This window comes from Sorex araneus, chromosome X (genome assembly GCF_027595985.1).
Source record: "Sorex araneus isolate mSorAra2 chromosome X, mSorAra2.pri, whole genome shotgun sequence".
NCBI classification, from domain to species: domain Eukaryota; kingdom Metazoa; phylum Chordata; class Mammalia; order Eulipotyphla; family Soricidae; genus Sorex; species Sorex araneus.
Window position 1 is genome coordinate 294,275,111 of NC_073313.1, and position 9,632 is coordinate 294,284,742.

General features: G+C 41.2%; 1 protein-coding gene across 1 annotated transcript; it reads left to right on the forward strand.

Annotated features, from left to right (window-relative positions):
• Window positions 1-6,154: 6,154 nt before the first annotated feature.
• On the forward strand, window positions 6,155-9,401 carry MRPL19 (mitochondrial ribosomal protein L19). The gene is made up of 5 exons (XM_004612062.2): window positions 6,155-6,366; window positions 7,311-7,429; window positions 7,702-7,836; window positions 8,364-8,545; window positions 8,665-9,401. Exons 1-5 carry the CDS (start codon window positions 6,182-6,184, stop codon window positions 8,884-8,886), a joined length of 843 nt encoding a protein of 280 aa, XP_004612119.1. The 5' UTR covers window positions 6,155-6,181; the 3' UTR covers window positions 8,887-9,401.
• Window positions 9,402-9,632: the final 231 nt, after the last annotated feature.

Sequence of the window (9,632 nt, forward strand, 5' to 3'; positions counted from 1 at the left end):
GTTGAACTCTACAAGAAGAAAACATCCAATCCCATCAGAAAATGGGGCGAAGAAATGAATGTATCTCAAGGAAGAGATACAAATGGCCAAAAGGCACATGAAAAAATGCTCTTCATAACTAATCATCAGGGAGATTCAGATCAAAACAACTATGAGATACCGCCTTACACACAACTATGAGAGACTGGCACACATCCAAAAGAACAAAAGCAACCGCTGTTGGAGGGGATGTGGGGAGAAAGGGACCCTTCTACACTGCTGGTGGGAATGTGACTTGTTCAGCCCTTTTCGAAAACAATATGGATGCTTCTCAAAAAATGAGAAATTGAGCTCCCATTTGACCCAGTAATAAGACTTCTGGGAATATATCCCGGAGAAGCATAAAAGTATAGTCGAAATGACATCTGCACATATCTGTTCATCACAGCACTGTTTACAATGCCAGAATCTGGAAAAATCCCGAGTCCCTGAAAACAGATGACTGGTTAAAGAAACTTTGGTACATCTATACAGTGGAATACTATGCAGCTGTTAGAAAGATGAAGTCTTAAATTTTGCATATAAGTGGATCAACATGGAAAGTATCATGCTAAATGAAATGAGTCAGAAAGAGGGAGACAGACATAGAAAGATCGCGCTCATCTGTGGAATATAAAATAACAGAATAGGAGATTAACACCCAAGAATAGTAGAAATAAGTACCAGGAGGTTGGCTCCACGGCTTGGAAGCTGGTCTCACATGCTGGGGGAAAAGGCAGCTTGGATAGAGAGGGAACACCAAATAAAATGTTGTTGGAGGACCTGCTCGGGAAGGGAGATGCTTGCTGTAAGTAGACTATAGATTGGACACAATGGCCACTCAACACCCGTATTGCAAAACACAATGCCCAAAAGAAGAGAGATAACAGAAGGGAATGCCCTGCCACAGAGGTGGGGTGGGGTGGGAGGGATGGGATTGGAGGGGTGGGAGAGATACTGGATTCATTGGAGGTGGATAATGGGCACTGGTGGAGGGATAGGTTCTCAAACATTGTATGATGGAAACACAAACATGAAAATGCGTAAAGCTGTAACTGTCCCCTCATGTTGATTCACTAATAATAAAGATAAATATAAAAAATAGTGATGATTTCTGCATGGCATCTACTTACAAATTTATTTTAGCACTTTGCATCTAGATAAAAATGAGGAAATTTTTGAATCTCCTTTGGACAAGTCATGTAACATCTTACTGGTTTCCTCCTTAACTTACGGGGCAGAAGTTCTTCAAAACATCCCTCCTGTAGCAAAGATCAACATGTGAATACAGTTGGAAAACTGCTTTCTGGCTCTTCAACGTTGGGTGTTTCTCACCAACATGTCACTGCCTGACAGTCAGTCACAAGTTGGCCCCTTTGAGCTGTTAATGCTATTCTGAAGAACATTCCTGAAATAGTTTGTGTGCTGTGAAAAGAGTTAGAAGATGAAAGTATAGTTGCTGGCAAGAACTGTGACTAAACCAATAGCAGCCAAAATTTTCTTTTTTAAGGCAAAAGGACAGTGTTTCAACAGATGGTTTTGGAGAAACTGGGTATCCACATGAAACATTATGGAAATGGACCCTACCTTTCCTTTATAGAAAAACTAATAGAATAAAACCAAGACCTAAAAATTAGAGCAAAAACTATAGAGTTTGAAGGAAAAAGGGAGAATGCTTTATTACACTGAAATAACCAATTTTAAAAAATATATTATATAAAAAGCACAAGCAACAAAAGACAAAATAGCTAAATCAAAGAAAACTATTAAGGGAGTAAAAAGGCAATTGACAGAAGTGGTTTTCTATGTTTTGTCACCTCTGGCCAGACACTGGTTTAGAGACTAGTAATTGAAACCCACTGACCTATAAAATATAATTAAGTATTTAATCAATTGGTAAGGGATTGTAATAGAAAATAAAGAGGGAAAACTACAACTAGACAGAAAAAGAAACATTCCAGTTTTAAAGTACTTGAATAATACTTCTCCAGAGATATATAATGGCCAATAAATACCTGGAAAGAGCTGCAATATCTCCATTCGGAAAAGTTAAATCAAAATTTTATTGCACTATCATCACTTCATGCCTAATAGGATAGCTTTTATTGGTTTTTGTTTGGGGGCTACACAGGCTGTGTTTGGGCTTTACTTCTGGCTCTGCACCCAGAGATCACTCTTGGGGTCTTTGGGGGACCATGAGTGATGCAGGTAATTGAGGCTGGGTCAGCTATGTGCAAGTCAAGTGCCTTACCTACTGTACTTACTCTCTGGGATCTAGGATAGCCTTTTATTTAAAGAAAATAGCAAGCGTTTGTAAGGATGGACAAGTGGAGATATTTGAACCCTCCTATATTGCTTCTAGGAGTACAAAAATGATACAACAGCCATGGGAAAATTTAGTTATTTAAAAAGTGAAACATAATATTGCTTTATAATGCAGTGAATCTATTCCAAGATATATGCTGCATCTGGAAAGCAGACTATTATCATTTACGATTGCCAAAAGATGGAAACAGCCTAAATATTCGTTGACAGATGATGGACACACAAAATGTGGTGTAGGGAAACGAGTATCATTCAGTCTTAAAATGAAATGAAATTCTGATACATGCTACGATATAGATGAAGCTTGCAAACATTATGTAGAGTGAAAGGAGCCACACATAAAAGGTCACATATTTTGTAATCCCACATGAGATGGACCTAGGAAAGGCAAACTGTAGAGGAAAGAAAGTAAAAGACAGGTTACCAGGGGTGCAGGAAAGAAGAAAAAGGATAAGTTATTGTTTAACAAGTACGTGGTTTCTGTTGGGCATGATGCAAAGAGCTCTGGAGATAAGTAGCATTGATGGTGTATAATACTGTGTACTTAAAGTCATTTTATTTTTTCATATTGCATACATTTTCCCATCATCATTCCAAAAACATCCAAAAGAAACAAACTAGTATTAGTGGAAAAGATAAAGCTGAAACATACCAACCAGAAAAGCCTGGGTAAGACCCATGTAGTTATGGGAATACATAAACAGAGAAAGTCAGCATTTCAAATCTCTAGAGAGAAGTGTTTAGTTAATTACAGCCCACATTCGAAAACTTACCTCCGTACCAAAAAGCACCACAGTAAAGAGAATTAACCAATCCTCATTAAACATAGGTGTGTGGGTAAGTAGATTTATTATCATTAGTGATTACAAATGCTCAAAAGATTGTTTTTTTAATTTATTTTATTTTTTTTATTTTTGGGTCATACCCGGCAATGCACAGGGGTTACTCCTGGCTCTGGACTCAGGAATTACTCCGGGCAGTGCTTGGGGACCATGTGGGATGCTGGGAATCGAACCCGGTCAGACACATTCAAGGCAAATGCCCTCTCCGCTGTGCTATCGTGCCATCCCCATAAAAGATTGTTTTTTATAACATTTTTTAAAGCATAAAGCTAAAATACAACATAGAGTAATAACTAGCTCTCGAGGAAAACCATGCAGCTTTCCCCAAAGCAAAGATGGAGGGTAATTAAAGTATGTGGGTAGTGCCACTTAACACCACAAGCCAGTTTCAGACTCAGGAGAAAATGCTGCAGCTCATCATTATGATGGGTGGTGCTTGGCACATTCAGAAACACGCTCTAGCCTTGATTCTATTGAAATGCCCGTGTAATGATAGTCTTATACAGCTAATGACTCCTCAAAGTAGTACTTTAATAAATTAGCTAAAAATGCACATTTTGTATTTCACCATCCAAAATTTTAGGTAAGATTTCAGAACAGGTGGGTCTGGATCAATAGTACAGTGGGTAAGGCACTTACCTTGTTTGTAGCTACTCTGAATTTGAACCCTGGCACCCGCTGTGGTCCCCAAAGCCCACCAGGAGCAATCCCATTTCGAAACAGACTTTGAAGAAATACTTTTAAACAAGTCTGTTTTTCTTAAATTCATCTATTTTTGATGACACTTGTAGGTAACATTTAATTGATAAAGGTTTATTCTGTATAGTCTTAATTAGCATGTTGTCATTAATCACAAGACACTATCTTTTAACTAATCATATTAATGCTTCTCATTTTGAGAGAGTCAGAGAGCACGAGAGTGCATGTGAGTATTATAAAGGTAATTTAGTCTAGAATCCAAAAAGAGAGACTTTGGGTCAGAAGTATGGAAGATTAGGAATAAGCCCATATGTAGCATCCCCAGAGAGCCCAATCTAATGGGCCAGGGCAGTCCCAGGCTCTGTCAGACAGATGTGATAAAATTCTCGAGAACCTCATTTTAGGGTTGAGTAGAAGATTGAATTCCAAAATGACAGCATAAATTGAATTCCAAATTGACCCCAGGGAAATCGATAAAAACTTTACAAAGAAAAATAGTAAGTTTCTGAACTTTACCTTAATGGCAAATGAATGAAGAGAAATTTACTCAACATATAAAAATGTATTAGAAGAAATTAGAGGATATATCATCTGGCTCAACTTCTATGTAAAAGTGTATAAAGATTTCTCAGGAAACAACAATATTTCCATGTGATTCCACTTCTTGACATCTTCTTCCAAAATATAAAAGCACAATCTTTAAAAAGATACATGCGTATATTTGTTCACGATATGGAAACAATTCAAACATCCAATGACAGCTGAGTGGATAAAGAAATTGTGGTATATACAGTAAAGGGATATTAGTCAGTTATAAGAAATGATGGAATCTTGTAATTCATGTCAGTGTGAATGGAACTAGAAGGTATTATGTTAGGGAAAATCAGTCAGACAGACAATAATAAATTCCAGATGATCCTACCCATCTGTGGCATATATAGAAATGGAAACAAAGGAATGGAAAGTATTGAATGCCAACACATCCTTAAAAACCAAGACTTCCAGACAAGTGGTATGGGGGTGGGGGAGGGATGAAGAGGTGAGTAGAAATAATTTAAGGGCATTGGTAGATGAACTTGGACACTGGTGATGGTGAGGTATAGTAGCTGGACATCAAAACCATAAATATTAACCCTATTTTAAACATGTTACTAAGCTACAGCAAACTTTTTTGAGCCTGTGGTGTTTAATGCCTTTCCTTTCAGGGAGGTTGAGTCAAAAACACATGGTTTTTTTAATCTCATCTCCTCTCCCAATATCCAGGTGGAGACCATCCTCCATGAGAGAAGGGATTTGCCACTCACTGTGAGCTGGGTGAGTGCAGCTGACATGTGGGAAGCCTCTGTTTCTGCCCTGCCCTCCTTGTGAGACTGAGCACTACACTGGGTGAAGATTACTGAAAATACTGGGACCTAGTTCCTCTCATTTGCTTACAGAAGAAACCAAGACCCAATAAGACTACCTCCCCCACGGAGACCCCAGCTCAAGGGCACTGTGCCTCCTCTGGAGACGTCTCTCCTAGCCTTGTACCCCCAGCCTTGCACCCCGTAGGGAGAAGAGGAAGGCCTGAAGCAGGTACCTACCAATCACTTAAGTACCCTGCCTGGATTTATTTTCTTTACTCTTGAAGAGGTGGTTTCCATGACTGGTGGTTTCCATGACTGCCCAGGATATTCTCATCAATAGGCCTAGAACTTTCCTAAATCATTTGACTAAAGCTCGCTTGTGTGTGTGTCTGTGGGTAGTGACTAGAAAACACCTTATATTGTAACTCTAGAGACTATAGTGATGAAGATTAGCCCTTGTCTGGAATAGGAGCTTTTTCTCTTCTGGTGTCTTAGTACATAGACCAATTTAAGAAAAAAATAAAAAAAAGATGAACAAAGATGACCTCACTCATGCTTTCTCATAGTAACAGTACAATGGCAGAGTTAACACCAATTCAATAATTGCACAAGTAATCATGTTAAAAATTAAAGCTGCAAATGGTACTAAACGTGCAAATAGGCCAGCTTTCAAGGGCGTTTGACATAGTGAAGTCTTGCCTGAAAAATGTAAACAAAGTTTATTCAGAGAGAAAGGAGTTCTCTAGACAGAGGATACTGCTTATAGTAGAATTTGTCACGTCGAAGAATCACCCAAGTTCTACGTAAATACACACTTGACCTAAAACAGCAAGTGGAGGACGTTAGTGAATGAGCTATTTTGTCCTTTAGCAGCCGCCATGCAGCCGCACGTGACTACGGCCCCTTCGCAATGAGCCCTGGGAGTTGTAGTCTTGACCCTGTCCCGTAAGTATGGCGGCCTCCATAGTCGGGTGCTGCCGGCCCGCAATGTGCCTGACCCGGAGCTTCGGAGCCGCCCGTTCCCGGATTCCCGGGCCGGGCCGGCCGCAGAGCACGGGACCGTCTGAGCCGGGCGCGTTCCGGCCGCCGCCCAAACCGGTGATCTCGGACAAACGCCGCCAGCGGGATGAAAGCAGGTGAGGCCGGGGCTCGGCGCGGCTCTGCTGACCCGGAGGGGGGCCGGGGCCGCCGCGGCAGGGCCCAAGGGTGCAGAGGTCCGCCTCTACTCATGCCGGTCGTTTCTGCGAGAACCTTCTCTGCAGTCCTGAGCATCTCAGCCGGCAAAGAAGCCCCTGCGTTTCAGGTTCTTCCCGCCGACCTTCGGCCTGTTTCTAGATTTCCCCCCACCACACACACACACCTTTTTTTGGTTGTTGCATTGTTTTTGGGCCACACCCATCAGTGCTCAGGGTTTGCAACTTACCACTGCACTCAGGGGCACCTCCTGGAGGGCCCCGGGGACGCCTGGGGGTCGGGGATGGAACCCAGCTCAGCCGCGTGCACGGCGCCCTCCTGGCTTGTCCTCCGGTCTTGGAACCTTGAATTTTCATTCTAGTGGCATTTATACTTTTTCTTTCGATTTATTGTTTCAAACCGAGTTTAAAATCTGTTAAAGAAGAAAACAAGGAGGTTTTCTTTTCAGGTCATTTTGCAAGTGGTGATTTAAATGTTCCTGTCTTTTCTCGAATAATGGATTATGCGTATAACTCAACCTGAGGGCCCGTGGTTGTGGTCACAGACTCTGACGGCCAGTCTCCATTTAATTCCTGACTTACTTAAATTAAAGCTGGTAACACGTCACTTAAGTACCCTGCCTAGCTTTATTTTCTTTACTCTTGAAGAGGCAGTGATGATACCGAGCCAAGAGTTGTCAGGTTTAATGTAGGTTATAGATGTTCAAGTCAGCCTTGGACACACCGCCAGGGAAGTACTGGGAATTGTTAGCTTGTTCCCGTGAGAAATGACAATCAGTTTTAGAAGGTGGACTTTTCGTATTTAAAGAAGAGTAAAACTTGACATCATAAATCTTTCATACTTTATTTCACAGCATTTACTTTTTGTTTATTTATGTTTTTCATAGGTTCTTGAGTCCTGAATTCATTCCTCCAAGGGGAAGAACAAATCCTCTGAAATTTCAAATAGAAAGAAAAGACATGTTAGAAAGGAGGAAAGTCATCCACATTCCAGAGTTCTATGTGGGTCAGTGAGAATTGGATGTTTTTGGGTTTGTTTTCTCACCATAGAGACAATTCTTTTTCACAAATCTGGGTTTTGGCATACAAAGGAATTCTTAACTTTCTGTTAAAATACTTAGGAAATTATGAAGTTACTTAGAAATGCTATTATTTGCTTTTGAACCTTATAAAAAAGTTCACTATTCAGGGCCAGAGATGTGGCTCAGCAGTAGAATCCTGAATGTGTGAGTCCCTGGTACCCAGGACTGCCAAAAAAGATTACTTTTCATCTTATAGGAAGCATCCTTCGTGTTACTACGGCTGACCCGTATGCCAGTGGGAAAACTAGCCAGTTTCTGGGGATTTGCATTCAGAGATCAGGATCTGGACTTGGAGCTACTTTCATCCTTAGAAATACTATTGAAGGACAAGGTAAGTAATACATCATTATTTTGATTTTCTTGGAGATGTCATCTCAGGGTTCTTTTTATTTTCTACTTCCTGAGATAAGGTATTTGGAACTTGCACATGAATCGGGCTCTGAGGAATAACATGAGAATGGTAAGAACACTGGGTCCAGAGCCATAATAGAACAGGTAGAGGGTTTGCCTTGCACAAGGCGGACCCAGGTTCAATCCCTAGCACTCCATATGGTCCCCCAAGCCCCCTGAGGAGGGAATCTCTGAGTACAGAGCCAGGAATAAGCCCTGATTGCTGCCGGGTGTTCCCTTAAAATAAAACAACACCCCCTCCCCAAAAAAAACAAACAAACAAACAAGTATTATGAGACATGGTGCCTAAAATTTTAAAAAGAGGAGGGTAAAAAATCTTTTGTCTTCAAAAAAATTCTTTATGACACATTCCCTACAAATATTTATCAGGTACTCTTTTCCTTTATGGGATAACTTACTGTAATATATAAGGCATATGCAGGAATCTAGTGTCTTCTCTTTTTTTAGGTGTTGAGATTTGTTTCGAACTTTACAATCCTCGGATCCAGGAGATCCAAGTGGTCAAATTAGAGAAGCGGCTGGATGAGAGTTTGCTATACTTACGAGATGCCCTTCCGGAGTACAGCACTTTCGATATGAATATGAAGCCAGTGGCACAGGACCTTAGTCAGGAAGTGCCTATTAACGAGGTAAAAGATGTGCATTTGGAACCGTACATTTTGGTCTAAAATAAGAACCATTTAAAAGCTTTTTGGAGACTTGCTCATGATGTTGGCCCGATTCATTCCCTGTTTCTGTCTTCCTTTAGCTGAAAGTGAAAATGAAGCCGAAGCCTTGGTCCAAACGCTGGGAACGTCCAAACTTTAAGATTAAAGGGATCAGGTTTGACCTTTGTCTGACTGAAGAGCAGATGAAAGAAGCTCAGAAGTGGAGTCGGCCGTGGATTGAGTTTGATATGATGAGGGAATATGACACCTCTAAGATTGAAGCTGCAATATGGGAGGAAATTGAAGCCTCAAAAAAGTCCTGATGCTGGGGCCGGAGTCGTAGTGCAGCGGGTAAGGCGCTTGCCTTGCACGTGGCCCACTGGGGTTTGGTCCCCTTGATCCTATATGGTCCCTACCTGGGTCCGCCTGAAGCCTGCCTGGAGTGCAGAGCCAGAGTAAGCCCTGAGCACCACCAGATGTGGCCCAGGACAAACAAAAATGTTTGATTCTGTCATGAATCTGGTGCATTGTTGAGGATAGGTAACTCTCCAGAGACTAAAAATCTTGATTTCTCAGAGGACAGTCGTTAAATCAACAACATTCTCCATCTTAGTGGTACTTTAAAAAACAAAAAACAAAAAAATAAAAGAAAAAACAAGAAAGATCACACTAGTTTGTTTTTAAAAGAGAATTATACATCCAGTCTTCTTGATGCCAGAGTGTCCATGGAGACCTGCTAGTGCTGATGTTACCAGCACGCTCTGGAATGTGAACCAGAGGGTGGACAGGACGACTTTTATAAATTTGTAAAATAAAACTTAAATATGGTCAAGTATGATTTCAAGAGTAATTCAGTACACATTCACGAACCCCTCCCCAGGTCAAGAATAAAATAGTCTGTATTCGGAAATACTTAAGAAGGGATCGCAGGGCCAGGGATGGGGAGACAGACGCCAGCCTAACACGTGGTAGAGAGCGTCCAGATCAGAATCGTGTCATTCTCCGGATTAGCACACAGGAGAAACATCGGCTTTACCAGGGCCACTCTAGGGCCCCGGTCTCTTGAGTG

Bases quoted from the DNA above. Each gene is read 5' to 3' on its own strand.
- MRPL19 (XM_004612062.2), top strand. From the start codon at position 6,182: ATGGCGGCCTCCATAGTCGGGTGCTGCCGGCCCGCAATGTGCCTGACC. The intron at 7,430-7,701 runs GTCAGTGAGAAT...TTCATCTTATAG, and splicing joins CATTCCAGAGTTCTATGTGG to GAAGCATCCTTCGTGTTACT. The intron at 7,837-8,363 runs GTAAGTAATACA...CTCTTTTTTTAG, and splicing joins AAATACTATTGAAGGACAAG to GTGTTGAGATTTGTTTCGAA.